The sequence below is a fragment of the Sinohyriopsis cumingii genome, chromosome 14, assembly GCF_028554795.1.
Source record: "Sinohyriopsis cumingii isolate HCF-2022 chromosome 14, ASM2855479v2, whole genome shotgun sequence".
NCBI lineage: Eukaryota > Metazoa > Mollusca > Bivalvia > Unionida > Unionidae > Sinohyriopsis > Sinohyriopsis cumingii.
In genome coordinates, this window is record NC_142974.1 from 114,280,991 (window position 1) to 114,299,960 (window position 18,970).

Here is an 18,970-nt window from a genome sequence, read left to right on the forward strand (position 1 = left end):
AAACAACATCATATGATGCATCTCGTGATAGATAGAACAAGCCTGCACCCGTTAAGAGGTTCATAACAGGGTCAAAAGAGCGAATCTGGCTTCTCCTACATTGCATAGTCAGAATGGACGTATATTTAATACATTTACATCAATAGCTTTTGTTGCCAAAAGTATCATGTCATTGAGCTCTCTCAGTGTTATTAATTTGTGGCTGATTACAGAAAGATAAGGTAAGATTATATAATTAAACCTTCTACAGGGAAATATATATTTACATCTCAAAAGAGACCTCTTACCATTTTAAATGTTTCTTAATACTTTGAATTCCTGACTTGTTATTTATATATTATACACACCCTTCATTAAAATTAAAAGTTTTTAATTATAAAGTGCGTAATGACTAATGACTAATATGCATTACACAGAAGACTTAAGTACAGTATGGGCAAATGACACTTTAAGTGCATTACAGGTTCATTTACTTTCTTTATTTTGAGAGTTACTGTAAATTCATATTTCATTTCAACTGAGATGACATAATTTCCCCTGACTAATTTCTTTCCTTTTGGCCTACTTTTAAAACACATGGAAAAATGTTCACAGACCTTAGATAAACTTAGCCACCAAATGTATTAATATATATAATCGTTCAGATAAATATTTATATATGGTCTAGCTTTTAAAAGATTTAACAAAGTTAGAATTAACGGAGTGATCCATCGAGCCTAATAAAAATATAGATGTTTCCTGTCACATGTGATTGTAATTACCTGATCTAATTTTGCTTCTGATACAATCTTGCGTCATATAATAATAATAATAATAATAATAATAATAATAATAATAATAACAATAATGAAGGAAACTATAATAGCGCATGTTTTATATATATATATATATATATATATATATATATATATATATATATATATATATATATATATATATATATATATATATATTCGTGTTATCGTCTCATTGCTCTAACTCGTCGATCTATTCGGAAATAACATTACTCAGTGGCTCATGTTATATTGTTACGTGTCGATATATATGTCTCAGAGTGTTTATAATGGTCACTCTTAGCCTTTAGGAGTTTACCTAAATTGTAAGAAATTGATCCATTTTGGCAACAAAAAACATTCTTGCATTTATCTCTAATATTGTTCGTGCGATTAATATATATGTTTGGTATTAAGGGTGTATTGTTATGTTTGAATAGTATGCAAAACTCCACCTGCATTACCATGGGCAGTAAATGAGACAGTAGAAGTGGAGGTCGGACAGACCTACACCTACAGATGCCAGGATGGTCTACTCGCGAAAGGAGACCACACTCCGACAGTCACGTGTCTACAGGATGGTCAGTGGACAGCGACGCAGCTTATCTGTGGTAACGTCAGAATGCATTTTATCATATAAATACAGTTTTGTTAAGTTTTAAAAATATTATTGCCAAATATTGTATAATAGCATTTGTTGATGTGAAACAACCCCCAAAGAACATCATAAAATGGCATTGGCGAATGCACAATGTCTGAGGTATCTGAGTTTACTGACGAGAATATCGGTGTATTTTTATTTTTTGTCTTTTTGAATTAATATGTTCATGTTTCGTCGTGTCATGTATTAATGCACGTGACTTAATATATGCTAAGATATAAGCTTTCACATTGTTTCAACACTTATTCGTTAAATGTTCGAAATTGTTCAACTTTTTTCACACGTGGAAACCACTTGTGTAATAAGTTTTTTATATTCATATTCCCTATCAATAAATTTGACACAGAAGTGTGAAAACGTTAATGTTAGACTATTTGTAGCAAATTGCACAACACATAAAAGAAAGAAGATGTTGAACGAATGATTTGATTTGGGTTGTATAGGAATAACTTACGTACAATGTTATATTTAACTATAACAATGACATGCTAATACATTTGATTGTTTAATATTATACAAAATCCTTACGTATCACCTCTTGAGTAATGCAAAGTTATGCATGCATCTATGTATCTATCAATAGATGGACAGATGGATTGATGGGTGAATTACATTATCATAGTTTTTATAGGAACTACTCTTATTAAATAAAACAGAACTGAAGCTTGAGTTGTAAGGCATTATCTGACTTGAATATCTTTAAAACGCGAATACTTTATGCAATAGATAACGATGTGTAATGTACATCAATGTTTCAAAGTCTCTTATAAACGTTAGTTGTAACCCAAGTTTCGACTCGAACGTGTAAGCCCACTACTCTCATAGCAATTTATATTGGTACTATCACTCTGGTTTTGTTGTAATATGTTCGCTTGACTTTATTATTTTGAAGCCAACATAATTTAGATGGTCTAAGTCTGTTATAACGATTGTTTCATTGCTTTAATATCCTGGTTGCTGAATTGTTCATCATCTTTCATATACTTCATATCTTAAAAGCACTAATATGAGATACCGCTTTTAATCAGTGAATATTTAATACATGGGTGATTGCATTATATTGTATGCAATTCCAAACAGATTCAGAAACGCTTGTGTCTTTACCTCTCTTACACATTTACAACCCTTTAAATGTACAGTATATTATAAGACTGAAATAATTTTCAAGAGGAATACGAAATGAAGGTGATACCTTGAGTAGTAATGACAATATCCATATACCAGTAGGATTGAAACCCGCATCATGCTAGCCACTGAGCCTAGTCGTCTCCAAACAATGATCGGTTTAAATTCCCCGTTCGTTGAATGTTTAGGTATTGCATACACACACACACACACACACACACACACACACATACACACGCATGCATACATACATACATACATACATACATGCATACATACATTATCAGTGCACACGTCGTTGAAAAAACTGTAATAATAGACATCACTATAAATTATCACAATGCAGAAATCATAGCAATATGACTGAAACATTGTTAAAGCTACGTTAAAAATCGAAATTACACACACACTCACATACATACATACATACATACATACATACATACATACATACATACATGCATGCATACATACATACATACATACATACATACATACATACATACATGCATACATACATACATACACACATGCATAGATAAATACAAAGATACATACATACATACATACATACATACAGACATACAAAGACACATACATACATACATACATACATACATACATACATACATACATACATACATACATACATACGTACGTACGTACATACCTACCTACCTACCCACCTACCTACCTACCTACATACATACGTGATCTTGTTCCACCAATTTTACTCGCCGCCATGTATATCAAATCATGTGCTGCTCAATGGCTTTATTTAAATGGCAAAATATACTGGTGGTAATAGTGGCTACAACAGCGATGAAATGACACGATGGCGATTTGTGGCTCCTTGCATCCATGTGAAAACCAACGAGTCATGTTGCAACCAATGTGGATCTCTACAGTTTTGTATTTTACTTAGGGTTAACTTTTTAAAGAAGAAAATCTCCCCGGGTTCCCTCACTGGTTTTACTGGTTGTTTAAAATAAACTTCGGGTATATTAGATATTGTTTAAAGATCCCTTAATTCGCATTGTTTTGGTATATGAGAGATGAGTGTAACGTAGGTTATAGAGTATACAGCTTGGCATTACTTTAGACGTGCGCCTCAAATAACTGCTAGCTCCATGTGGTCATTTTCACTTCCTGGACTTCATATATAAACTGTTACAAAAAGAAGCTAGTATTGTCTAGTCCCGCAAAATGAATTGTGTCTATTTTAATAACTGCTAAGGATTGTGTACTTTAAACTAATTCAGACTAATTTTTTAGCACAATGGAGATGTCAGTTTAGTTAGTTGTGTGCTTAGTTCATATACAATTTCCACAATTACAATATCTAAAGAAATTTCAGCCATAGTTCTCGAAATTAACATAGAGATAAACCGAGATTATGTCCAGTGTGCCGGTTGCAAATGTAAACAACTTCACCTTACACCCGCTACTCTCTCAGAAGTGCATAATATATGTAGAACGCCCATAATGAATTGAAAAGGATTATTTTAACCTACCGAATATCGCTGTGATCGATAATAATATCGACAGCCTGTAAAACTGCCATCGCCGCCATAGTTCGGGACAGTGAGCAAGATAAACTTAGTCTGCGAAGTACTGACCCCGCGCTTGAATCCCGAGAAAACCTTGATTGTAGGATCATTGCCCTTGAGAATAAATATAAAAACTAAAGTCAACAAAGCGCTTTGATGTTGGTCTGCCTGTGCTTTACTTCCGCAAGCTACTAATGTACTTATATTAGTAAAAGATTAGGCCACAATATTGTGACAATATAAATATGTACAGGTACACATACATACTCGTAGTACAAGTACACATACATACTCGTAGTACAGGTACACATACATACTCGCAGTACAGGTACACATACATACTCGTTGCACATCACAATCGGTAAAGTGTACGAATACATGGAATAACCATGTTTGAGCAATGCACCAACCAACATTGTTCAACAGTCGCAAATAAACGTCATGGGAAACTTTAGGTATCCATGCGACAGTAAGCCTAAAAAGGAATACATGGGGCTATACCCCAAAATTTATTCGATCATAGTTTGAGGCTCAAAAAGATTAGAATGTATAAATGTATCCCAAGCATGATTTTGCTTTCAAAAAGGATCTCTTCGATGATATGTATCTGGACAATGTTTTAGCAAGGATGTGGACGGACAATCACATCGAATCCTTTCCCGTCAAATAAACAGCGTCTGAGTGTGTGTCGTTCCCCCTGGATACTAAACGGTGTATTATCCCACTTATGCGTCCAGAAGACAATACATCTTTGAGGAAGTTCCGTATTACTAGGAACGGCTTCCAAATCCTCTCGCACACATAATCTGATTGGTGTCTTTGATATCCGTTCGCTAAGCGGGCTATAATAGTATTTACATTCTTGCCTTGGAAAGTCTATTCGGATGGAGATTTTGGATGTATTTATGGCCATACCAGGTCAGTAAAATGATGTTGTTTGCCTTCTAACGCAAGCTGTGCATAATAGTACCGAATGCAACCCTTTTCCGAATGGTTCTAAATGAGGTGATGGTAAAATTCTAAGATGCTTAAGCTTCTATAAGTCTTGCAACGCATTTGGGGTCCCATTTGTTGACTATGCCGATTACTGCTGCCTCGCGTTGGCAGACCTAGTCAGACAAGCTTATTGCTCTTCGTGATAGAGATAACCTATCCCATGTATGTAATGCAAAAAGGTATTCAAAGCAAAGAAATAATCGAAATCATACCACTTGAAAATCAGCATTAGTTACTTTACTAAGCAGACAGAATGCTGCAAATGGTCACAATGTGGATGCAAGATTTGCACGAAAACGAATTTGAAGATTACAGATATAAAACAAGGTTTAATATCGACATAAATTAATTATGTATCATAACCCGTACCCAGTTTGGTTTTGGATGTAAATATAAAACATCTGATCACATGCTTATACTTACTTTTAACGATTTGACTCCTTCGCTAATCAACTAAAATGATTTTGACACAGCAAGTGTCAGATATATGTTCTATATACCATGCAATATTGTATTCTGAACAGTTAATATGATATCAAAAGACCTCCTTAACTTGTAGCATCATATACAATAGTTGTAATAATCCTTACAATTGAACATGTAGGAATTTAACAAGATGATTTTCATGTCCAAAACTGTTGATTTGCTAGTTTATTGCGAAGGGTGATGGGATCATTTATCTCTTATTATTTATGAGTAAACGTAATAAACGTATATTGGTATGCAAACACCAATACCTTAATTTTAACTCACAAAGGGGTTAGCACAATTAATGTCATCAAACTGGAAACATGCATTTCTTTTTTGGGCACTTACCATTCAATTTAAGACAGCAAATTTAGTTTTTGAACACCAGTTCACATTTACCGTATAAACATAAAAAATATACAACCACACCGAGCGACGAAAGTAGTCAATTGTTGTGTAGCTTCTCTTTTCAATTTTGTGTATGGTGAACGAAATTTAGAAGTTAAGGCAATGATAATATGCAGTATTCTGTTGAAAAGCTAAATATTCAAAACTATAAGTCCACTTAGATATTAATTTCTTGCACATCCTCATTACTTGCATACATGAATAGTATCTGGAACCTTTAAGCATTTTACTTGCTGATGGAGATAAATAAGAAATCAGAGAATACCTGGATATAGACATATTCATAAGTTTTATATTTCTCACGCTCATTCTCTGTCTCAGATATGTTTCATTTTTATTTGCTACGACCACAATATTTATATCATTTCAGAATACCATTAATGTACTGCCTATGTTTGTAATATTCATAAGATTATTCGAGTCTAGTCGCAAAACCATTACATAATCCAACAGTCACGTGGATACTATAGGGTAGCTGGACCTCAACAACTATTACTTGTGGTATGTTATCAATCCATTTCACTACCTGACTACAGCGTTATTCAAATTAAATTCCCATTGCATAATGTTGCGTCAATTACATTATTTGAAAATCTATTTTGACGCCATGTGAACTTTGAACGTCATATATGGGTCATGCACACATATACTTATCCGTTGTTCCGTGAAGAAACAACTACATCACAACACTATGTTTTGTGTCTGTATTTTCTTGGTGTGAGCAGTATATTCTTGCTTTGCTAGCTTAAACTGAAATTAATCATTCTCATTTAAACCTTCTTTTAAAAACATAGTATAGGAAAATAATTATGAAATTTTTTATTTCAAAAGGTTTGTACAAAACGAAACAAAGACACTTTCTTAGTATCCTTTCTAAAGCAGAAACGTGCTCGTGTACATTTTAAACAATGACACAACTAGCCCAGAAGATTTTTTCTAGCTTCATATAAATTCACATGAATGGGCCGTATTTTCTGTTAGCTGCATAACACCAAATTTAAGTTTTAAACGGTGATTTAATGCTAAAATAACATAACCCATGAAAATCTGAAACCATCGACACCCTTTTTCTGCCTGTTGTATGATGATATTTTATCATCAGGACACTGTCATATATGTTTTAAATGTAATTGTGACCTAAATAAACGTTGTCCTTAAGGTGTTAACATGCCTTTGAATTAAAACAAATTTACTTGCTTGCTGAGGCACCTACATTCGTTAGCTTGGTGTAAAGGTAAACATTGCATGTTGTCAAGCTCCTGAGATCAAGATGTTTGTGAATGTAATCCGCAATTCCGTTATGCCTAAATAGAAATCATCGGTTTTGAACAAAGCAGATAATTTTCAGTGTTTTTCCAAATGCATGGAGTGACATTTTAATCCAGTGTTAGCACCTTTTGAGCTGTCATAAAAGTCAATTCTTCCGAAGACGTGGGAGTAAATTGGTGTTTATTTGATATTAATGCTAAATATGCTTTAAAATACTTGAATTGATTCAGAGAATTTCTTCAGAAATTAAATTAGAAACGATAAGAAGTGTTCGGCAAATTTCAAGTTGATATTAACTTGCAATCGGAGTGGCGTTTCGAGAAACACGAGTATGACATATGTGGAAACGTTTGATCATAACATTATATAAATGAAGAACTTTGAGGAAATGTCTGTTATTTGACGGGTGTTTTTGAGAAACCATATATGTCACACATAATGGCACAAACGGCAACAATGAGGAAACAACTTGAGCAAAAGAAACGAATTTGACAGATCGCAGATATGGTACACGATTTAATATATATCATAAGAACAACCTATCTAAATTCAAGAATCAATCTGGTTTGAATGTAAACGTAAAACACCTGATCGTTTATTTCTACTGACGTCCAAAGGTTTAAAATAATTATGTAATTACGACGTCTATGAGTTTAAAATAGTTATGTAACTTAAAATAAGTACGTGCCTTACTAAACAATAAAAACAAACTATAAAAGCCCTTCTTACAGCGTTATTTTATATACACTTTGCAATGATGGCATTTTGAACAGTGGACAGTTTACAAAGACCTCCTCAATATGTATTTAAAACAAAACGAGTTGTATTAAGCCTTAACATGGAATGGTACGTTCCCATCACATTGAGAAGTGTAGTATGGATGCGCTTCGGTTCAAACTCTGTTCGATAAATATATAAATAAGTGTTTAATGAGTTCCGATTCGTCTTATATATCTGTACTCATTTCTAAATCTACTAAATTTATATTGTGTGCATACACTGTTTTGTTACTTTTAGCAGTCAAAGCAGTTTGCAAAACAACTTTACAAACTTTAAAATCTATACAATCAGATGGCACTTGACAAGGCATGTAAATAAAATAAATTTCAATAAACAAGACTTCGTATTCCACTGCAGTTAAAACCAAAGCAAGAATATATGGAAAATACCAAACTAGGAGGATTATACAAATCAAGTGTAAATACGAAAATAACATTTATATCAATAATGGCTCGTGTTATTATGTTAAATTTTTCTTTATTTGCTTTGCAACCGTCAATCGATGTTATGAGCACCAAACCATTCACCCTCATAACAAAACAAAGAAGAAAGAAAACCGTTAGATAAAATGTTCCACACAATTTCTCCTTACTGCATTTTTCGTGATGACGTGCTCAGGTCAGTATTATATATGATTTAGTTTTAATTTGATCAAAGTGACCCTTCTCCTACAGGTCTGATAACATGCCTTTGCAATACATAAACTTGGACCTACTCATTGAACCACATACCTTCATCTGCGAAATATTTGGGTAGATGTTGCGCATTTTCCAGCACTTGTGATCAAGTAGGTTTCGCATATAATTCGCAGTTACCCCAAATGGAAGTCATCTGTTGTTAACAGAGCACGGAAACCACACTGTTTGTACAGATTCATACACTGACCTTTCATTTCAGAGTTAGCACCAATTGAATCAATTTTTGTCATCAATGGGATTTGTTGTTTGTGAATTATTCAGCCGTCTTGCGATTTAAAAAGCATTGTACGATCTTCCCTCACATGAGAAACGTAAGAAAACTAAACACATAAACAGGCAAAAAAACACATAACTCCAGACTGTGTATATTTTTTTTAAAAAATTTGATTTATAATTCTTTATTTTTTTTAATTTGTTGTTAATTTTTTTTTTTTTAAATAGTGTTTTTCTAATTTCATGTTGTTTGTTTTTGTAATAATATTATTATGTTTCTTATCCTATAGGTGTTGTCTCAAGTTGTAAAGCGCTTAGAGCTTCTAAAGATTAGGCGCTATACAAAGTCCTCATTATCATTATTATTATTATTATTATTATTATTATTATTATTAGTATATGTTGAATAATTGTCCAGAATTAACTCTTCTTAGTTGGGTCAATACTGATTTAAAGAAAATCAACGGAGAATACACCCGGGTGTATTGTCAGTGGAATTCACGTCATCGTTATAGAAGCAATCCTCTGGTGTGTTTGTGCATGGTACTGCATTCTGTAACATGCTTGTTTCACGTGCAAATGCCAGAACTCTGTGTTCAGGAACACATTCTGTTATGCAGACACCTTTGCTTGTAAAACTTAAGTGTCAACCTTTTAGCTATAATATCTGGTACGCTTATGCATCCATATGCACAGACATCGTTGTCTTGACAGGTCCTCAGGTCATAGTTGAGCGCCGTATTACGCTCATGGTCTTCTCGTACTTCGTGCTTTGAGTACCCAAAAAGGCAGAGTGTACAATACCTATGTAATGACCACAGCATATTAGTGGTCGATGCTATCATCATGTAATTTTTCGAATGGCCAGACTTGGACTCGGTCAGCATTAACTGGGATAACGAACGTTTCTTTCAGCTGTGGGCAACCTACCCCAGCTACCTGAATTTGTGCGACTTGCAGAGATAGACATCGTTAACGAAAAAAGCATCCTGGTTGCTCATATCGCAGTGCGTGACGATAAGTTCCTCTTACACATCTGCGATACTTCAACACAGAAGCGTGTGAAGCGTAAATGTTTCCACGCCTTTGCGGGCTGTCCGTCGCAGAGAGAATTTAAAGAAGCAAATGCAACAGTCGTTGCTGCCGTTTTAAACAATGATAGAACGTCCATCGCACCATAGACATATTGTATTATAGTCACACAGGTACTTAAGCACACGGACATTGGTATGTTGAAATCATTTAACAACCTGCTCTAGATGAAGTTGCTAAACTTCACAAATCAATAGCTGAACCATCGTCACTCTGTTGTCACCAGTGTTGACAGGTACATCATTATACAGTTACGTATGTTGTCTCTAAGGTCATAACCTTCCAGACACCTATGTAAGTTTTGAGTAAGATAAGAAAATCAACACACATCACCCTTACTGTGCGTTTTCAGGTGATATGCTAAGTCAGTAACATATATCGTTTACTTATAATTTGAACTCAGTCAAATTCTTCCTTAAACTGTGATAAGGTGGCTGTCAAATGAATACAATTATCCCTGCTTATTCGAGTACACCCGTTCTTAAGCTTAGTGTGTGTGTTGTTCTTGCAAGGTGTTCAGTTCTTAAAATTTCGATGCAAACTTCCAGGCAATATGTCGCAAATTGGGTTCGTGGCTGAAATACGTCTCCGATGAGCTGTGTTGAGTTGACGCCTGGGCGAAGTCCGTGCTTCTTTACCTGTCGTCTTAATAGCCTCGACAAGTTAGACCCTGAGCGTACCATACCTGAGGTAGCATGTCATTTGCACACAGAAAGATCAAATACGTTGTATTCTCTTGTATGCGTTCCCCCATGACTTCTACACGGTTGCCACATAGTTTTGTTGTCGACTTCAGATGTGCTTCAGCTTCCATCTGTCTTGTAACGCATTTGAGTCCCATTCTTTGTCTTTGCTGGTTCTCTGTTGGTTCTTCTTGGATGACTTACACGGATACATGTAATGCTCCTTGTAATCGAGTTAAACTTCCTCTAGTCTGCATTGCAAAAGGACTTCAGAGCAAAAATAATGAGCGAAAGCACATACCATTTAAAACGAAATTACATAACTTACTAAGAACACAGAATGTTGCAAACGGTCACAATGTGGATGCAATATATGTTCCTGAAAGATCTGAAAGATTGGACATGCATAACAAGGTTGAATATTAATCATAAAGTGTAATAATTTTATTTTGGACGTAAATAAGAAACATATGTTCATATGTTTCTACTCATTTCATTTGCTTCTGAAATATTTATGTAAATTGGGATATGTATATGATTTCGTTTCTGAACAACCAAAAATTATTTTGATAACAGTACTTGTCAGATACTTTTTCTATTAAATTGGAAATATGGTATTCTGAACAGTGGGCAGCGTCCAACACACTTCCGTAGCATGTATCAAACAAATTATATTAATCGTTAGAATTGAATGATCCGATACCAGCACATGTAGCATTACAGAACGGATGTTTTCCATGGTCAAAACTATTTAATAAGTATGTCCAATATTTGCTAATTAATTTCGATGGGACATTTATCTGTCAGTAGTCATTACCATAAAAAATGAACTTAGAATGTATATGCAAACATAATAAACGTACTTTTACAAGACGTTCGCAAATTAACTAGAAGCATGGTATAGAACAAATAATTTATTTTGAATTTTCATTCCAAACCAACGCAATACAAACTCACATTACTTAGCCGTATTAAATATTAATTATATAATATGAAATTTAAATTTTGAAACGGTGATAGAACATCCATCATTATACAATTACGTATGTTGTTTCTAGCAAGCAGAGAGTCAGGCTCCTGTGCATCTCTTGAGTCAGTTAAAAAAATACACATTCATGACCCTGTAATGCCTGTTTTGTGATGACTTGATCAGGTCAGTATCATCTATGTTCTGATTGTAAACTAAACTCTTTCATAAAGGTGCGATTACATGCATGTGTTATATGTAAAACAGACCCAGCTGACTGAAGAACTCACGTTCTTCTGCGCCAAATAATGGAAGTTTCTGGACGTTGTCCAGCTATTGAGATCTAGTAGTTATTGCATGTAATCCTCAATTCCGATATGTCTAACTCGATGTTGTGTTCAAAGCACTGAGATTGTAAGGATTGTATCAATGGATAACCAATTCTTATTGGCGTGCACATTGAATGAACTCTAATAAAATTATTAGTTGTTTGCCCTTGGTGGTGGCGAGGCAATATGTGATCTCCACATAAAACGCTGTAGTACGAAGGAATTTGTCTCATCTTTGCCACCGAGTCATCTGACAAACCGTTATCGGCTATGTAGTAGAATTACACCATGCTTCCGCCTCCTTTGCGCATGCCACGTCAATGTTGGCCGAGTTTACTCATTTTGATTTTCTACCGGCGCTTGAATGTATGCGTGAAACCATAGTTTATTAATGCTATATACATACAATACGTACTTCCTAGTTTCATGTTCAGAAGATAACTTCGAGACAAAACAAATGGCAAAGTCATTTTACAGTTAAGTTGACTTTAGTTACTTTACTAAACTAATGTAGAAAGAATAATCCAACAGCTTTTATAAGAAACTTAGATGATTTACAGAGTGTTGCAAGATGACCAAACTAGAAACTATTTTGAAAGATCTTAAGTCGAGTTCAAGGTTTAATATGAAAACCAGAAATTGTAATCAAATTCAAAACATCTCGTCACAGCTGAGTATTTCCGTCGTAATTTTAAAAAGTTTGTCAGAAACAAACTATGTGTATCCCTCCTTTGCTAAATTAAAATATCCTCAGCATTTATCATATGCTCTCTTTCTGGATGTAGTTTGTTGATGAACGTTTTGAAAAGCTAACACAAGACCTCCTCAGCATGGATAAAAAAGCAAACGAGTTGCCACCGTATGGAATGATGCGTTCCCAGTAAGCATGCCTTTCAGTTCAAAATATGTTAATAATTTGCTAATAATTTGCTAATAATTTTCAGTGTATCATGTGATTAATTATCTATTAGTACACATGACCAAAAAATAATAACGGATAATTGGTATGTAAACACTATATAACTACTTTCAACTAGTCAAATCTGTCTCACTACGGCGTCTGACGTCAACTTATCCTTCAACATCTGAAATGCTCTCTCACAAGAGCCTGTCTAAATAGGCTTCGTCGGAGACTTCTTCCTTGTCAAGTTCGTCAACGGACTAGCAATATAGCTGACGTTTGCGATATGCATACGATAATAGCCCGCAAGTCTAAAAAAGATATCACGTCTGTCTTCGTAGTTGGACGTGCGGCGCTAAGAAGTTGGTCGACTTTAGCACTGTCTGGGGTTAATGTGTCTTCACTGAGTGTTTGGTTTAGAAAAGTCAATCTCCGAAATCCTGTGTGACATTTATATGGTCTAGCAGTGAGCCCTGTATAAGTCGTTCCAGAACGTTTCCCAGTAAGACCAAGCAGGTGTCACTAATGACAAATTGTCCATGAGATTTAAAACTCCGCTCCCTCTTATAGCTGCTATCAGTTTCTCATCATTCGGGTGGAATGCTGGGTCCATTATGGACCCCGGACTGCATGACTAGCCATAGGAATATCTCATCTGTTGTTGCAAAGGCAACCTTTGGAATGTCTTCACTACGAACTGGAATTTGCCAATACCCCTTGGACAAGTCTATTTGAGAGAAATATTTGGCATTTGTTACTCCGGCAAATATGAACTCAGGATCCGATACCATATCGACCTGCAATTATGTGATCCTGTTTAATTTCCAATAGTCGACGCAAACGTGGTAATCACCACCCTTCTTCTGGACCAACACAACCGGTGAACCGTATGCACATTTGGCTGGTTTAATGTCCCATAAGTCAAGCATAGTTCTAATTTTGTCCCGAACAGTTTCTAACTTCGCACGAGGTATGGATAGGGTTTAAGTTTCACAGGCGTTTCCTCCAGCAACGTCAAAACTGAGTTCTTCCAAATCCGTCATTATGGGTCTTTCTGTCAAGACACTTGAGTAGTCTTGGAGTATCTTCTCCACCCCTTCACGTTGTTCTGACGGTAATGTTACGTAACTGACGTATGTTTCATCCCTCGTCAAAGGACACCTAGTAAGCACTTCCGACAATCTTCGGATTCTTCAGTCACAACTGTTCAACCACGACCTCAGTGGGTGTCTCCCTTTCACGATAGTGTTTAAGAAGGTTAACGGGTTACTTCTCTTTATCGCCTTCCCTGACATGTTAGTTATATCCACCCTTCCTCTCCGTTACAACGAAGGGTACCCTCCAGCGGACTTGGAGTTTGTTGTGCTCCATCGCTGAACAACATCACCTTATCACCCACTTCAAAGTTCCGTTCTTTCGCCTTTTTGTCGTAGTAAGACTCAAAATCCATCCAGCTTTTCACGGAGATCAACAGCATACGGATGCCTTGTCCGTACTTTCTCCGATGCCATTTGATCCGGTCATACCTGTTTCTATACAGCCATGGATCCGCTCACTGTCCTCTCATAAACTAGTTCCAAGCAAGCTATCAATCCCATTCCTTGGGCGACCTTCTCACAACTTTTTCGGAGCTGGGTAGTAAACAGGTACCTAATGGAAAGTAACCGGATCACTTCTTCCACCTGGCTAACAAACTACGTCCCTTTGTCAGTTAGTATCTCTTCAGTTACACCAACTCTGGACCAAACTCCTAACAAAGCCTCAGCCACCGTTACTGAATCAATGTTCTTCACCGCAACGGCCTCCGGGTGTCGAGCAGAATAATCAACAATCGTAAACACATAACAATTACCACTTCCTGACGCAGACTTTATCGGACCTATCAAGTCTATCACCCTCGAGAAAAGTTCATCAGAGGGGTGGTTCCTAATGTCACTGGGTGATGTGAGGCCTTAGGTGCCACCAGTCGACACTTGTTACACGAAAGACAAACGTCCTTGCATCCCCATTCACACCTGGCCAGTAGAATTACCTCTCTAACCTATATCTCGTCTTTGCCACGACCATATCACTACCAAATAGACTCTCATGTGCTAGCCTAAGCACGTCTTTTCTCTATGATCGATGTACATTAACTTGCTTATACCTCTCGGTTCCCATCCTGGTGTATCAATACAAGATAACCAGTTTCAGCACGAATTCTGCTTCTACGTTTGGCAAGGTCCGAAAGGACTCCTTTGGATACCCGCGCAACCTGTTACGGGTAGCATCTTCCTCTTGAAGTCTCCTTAATCTTCCTCTTGGAGTCTCCTTAATTCATCCAGGTAGCAAAGTATCTATGGGCGAAGTCGAGGGATTCAGTGGCTTTGACCTTAACTTTGCTTCTTAGACCTCGTCTATATGGACCCCACGTGTCCAGGTGTACACGTCATACGATTTGGCTGTGGCAACACATTCCTACATCCAAGACTTGCGTCGTGCGTCGTGCGACACTCCTGACAAGCACGATGTTTGAACAAATGTAGATGTAGACAACCGGGAGAGAATTATGTCTTATAAGATAATTGGACTTCCATTGTCTCACCTATATAATCAGCAGATTTGACAAAGCTGCTATCCACCAAAGCTGGTGTCATGTACCACGGTAGCATTATCTCTATTTACCGTAGCTTTATTAGAATGGTCTAATAGTTTACACCGTTAACCTGTGCATGGGGTCACTGTATTTATTGTGGGACGATATGTCCTGGAATATGTGAGTATATGGCTAGGTGTGTTGCATTCGTAGCATACCACTTCAGTTTTCTTAGCAGGGGTACCCTTACCAACCCCTGGGTCTTTCCTAGGACACGGAACTGATCACGGCTGCAGTTATAATCCCTTAGCTTCCCACCATTTTGACCATTCCGCTTATGAGGTGTCAAACCGTTAGTTCTTATACGGCCATTGACTCTTGGTTCTTCGTGGTTGTTAGACGATAATGTGCACTCTCATATCGCTCAGTCATAATATGATATATTCTAAGATAGCAAAATCACACTACGCTACAAATACGATCAGGTCTTTCCGATACGTACTGAGGACCATGTTCGTTCAAGATCTCCTCCCGTATGCATTCATAAGTGAGCGCGGTGCCTGTTATTTGAATCCATCTATCTAAAATCAGAAGTAGGTGAATACAAAATCGGGTGCGTGTCTCCGTTGTTCCCTTAGACAACTCTCTAAAAGGTCTGTAAAATCTTTATGCCGACAGGACGTAGTGTCTTAATATCGATTTCTTGAGGATGACGTAGTCATCTCCTTCAGTCGGTGCCATATTATGAAAGACACCCTTCCTTGACAGCTCCGTGCAAAGATGCTGATATATTAATATCCCACTGGTCATTATGTATATGATGGATTAAAGCTAACTTTTAAAACTGAGTTAAAAAGTTAACGATAATTTTGTCTCTGTCGTTAAACATCGGTATTGTTATCTGGACGATACGTCTATCCTCTAATTTTTCGCTTGTGGGTCCTGAATGTTCAATCAGTTCTTCACCCCTCCTAGATTCTTTTTCCATCCTTAGTCTCTCCATGTCTATCGTATGTTCTCTCTCCATGGCTATTTATTCGGCCTGCAATCTGGCTAACTCGATTTCTCTTTCTCTTTCTTTTCCATCAGCTTGCCTTATTATGTCTTTCTCTGCCTCCTGCATTCTCTGTATTACCAGAGACTCCGCTCTAGAAAATAACCTAATTGGGTCCTTACAAAACCTATTTCGTCTTTACAAATAGACTTAAACTCTTTGACTGACTATTAGTTGCTATTTTAGTCTACTAGTCTACTCACCTGTATCACCAACCAATTTACTGATGTTAAGTATTTACTATCTCTTACTGCCTTACAAGAAACAGCTTCCTGAAGAATACTGACCCATATTGATTTCCAATAATATCTTAACTACGGATTTGCTTACATAAAACTTTAATGCAAAATATCAACATCTGACAGTACAAAATTCAGCATTTCTCTCAAAATTCAGCATTTCTCTCAAAATGCAGCTTACTAGCAGCAACAATGTGCAATTATCCCTCGGCACTTTCTTAAATATCTCTTCTCGCAAGTGTGACTAAAGGCAACACTTCTTTCTGAATTACTTTAATTCACACAACAATCATGCTGTCAAGACAGGTACGGAATCTTAATTTTTTGCAATGTCATACAATACATTAAAACATATCAAACAATGGCATGTACTAACTACATAATTAATTCCTTGCTTTCATAATAACCAAATTTATCACTGTTATAGGACTCTACGTTCTATCCAATATCCTACTCAGCACCTGTCACTCACACCGTTCAAACTAATCCCGGACGATAGAACCCACTTTGTAACGTCTCCCTCTTAGTAATAGGGGTGGTTAGTTTGATTAGACTGACGTTATCTAGAGGATGACTTCCCTCGATGTTATAGTGAATAAGAATATAATTTCAACAGAGAACAGAGCAAGAATATTGTGAAGAACTAAAACAAAACAAGCTCCTTTAGAGAAGACAAATAACACATTTAATCAAAGCAAATTAATAACAGCATATCCAATTCAATCTAAATTATGTCAACATAATTTAATAGCAGTGTCCAGTTTGGATTATACATTTCAAAATACAAAACAAAGACTACGGAAAAATGGTAATACATTTTAAACACAAAACCACATGCTTTGCATAAGACTTGTACTTGTAAAAGTACAACACTTTGTCGGAGTAAACAACATCATATGATGCATCTCGTGATAGATAGAACAAGCCTGCACCCGTTAAGAGGTTCATAACAGGGTCAAAAGAGCGAATCTGGCTTCTCCTACATTGCATAGTCAGAATGGACGTATATTTAATACATTTACATCAATAGCTTTTGTTGCCAAAAGTATCATGTCATTGAGCTCTCTCAGTGTTATTAATTTGTGGCTGATTACTTAGCCACCAAATGTATTAATATATATAATCGTTCAGATAAATATTTATATATGGTCTAGCTTTTAAAAGATTTAACAAAGTTAGAATTAACGGAGTGATCCGTCGAGCCTAATAAAAATATAGATGTTTCCTGTCACATGTGATTGTAATTACCTGATCTAATTTTGCTTCTGATACAATCCTGCGTCATATAATAATAATAATAATAATAATAATAACAATAATGAAGGAAACTATAATAGCGCATGTTTTATATATATATATATATATTGGTATTATCGTCTCATTGCTCTAACTCGTCGATCTATTCGGAAATAACATTACTCAGTGGCTCATGTTATATTGTTACGTGTCGATATATATGTCTCAGAGTGTTTATAATGGTCACTCTTAGCCTTTAGGAGTTTACCTAAATTGTAAGAAATTGATCCATTTTGGCAACAAAAAACATTCTTGCATTTATCTCTAATATTGTTCGTGCGATTAATATATATGTTTGGTATTAAGGGTGTATTGTTATGTTTGAATAGTATGCAAAACTCCACCTGCATTACCATGGGCAGTAAATGAGACAGTAGAAGTGGAGGTCGGACAGACCTACACCTACAGATGCCAGGATGGTCTACTCGCGAAAGGAGACCACACTCCGACAGTCACGTGTCTACAGGATGGTCAGTGGACAGCGACGCAGCTTATCTGTGGTAACGTCAGAATGCATTTTATCATATAAATACAGTTTTGTTAAGTTTTAAAAATATTATTGCCAAATATTGTATAATAGCATTTGTTGATGTGAAACAACCCCCAAAGAACATCATAAAATGGCATTGGCGAATGCACAATGTCTGAGGTATCTGAGTTTACTGACGAGAATATCGGTGTATTTTTATTTTTTGTCTTTTTGAATTAATATGTTCATGTTTCGTCGTGTCATGTATTAATGCACGTGACTTAATATATGCTAAGATATAAGCTTTCACATTGTTTCAACACTTATTCGTTAAATGTTCGAAATTGTTCAACTTTTTTCACACGTGGAAACCACTTGTGTAATAAGTTTTTTATATTCATATTCCCTATCAATAAATTTGACA

The 18,970-nt window shown here is 36.0% G+C and overlaps 1 protein-coding gene across 1 annotated transcript in view; it reads left to right on the forward strand.

The window, feature by feature from the left end:
- The window catches only part of LOC149784638 (uncharacterized), a 39,848-nt gene extending 21,242 nt beyond the window's left edge, over positions 1-18,606 (forward strand). Inside the window, exons 3-4 of the mRNA XM_089933020.1 lie at positions 1,214-1,384; positions 18,407-18,606. Of these exons, the coding sequence (XP_089789146.1) occupies positions 1,214-1,384; positions 18,407-18,606 (371 nt within the window). The remainder of the gene's footprint in view (positions 1-1,213; positions 1,385-18,406) is intronic.
- Positions 18,607-18,970: the final 364 nt, after the last annotated feature.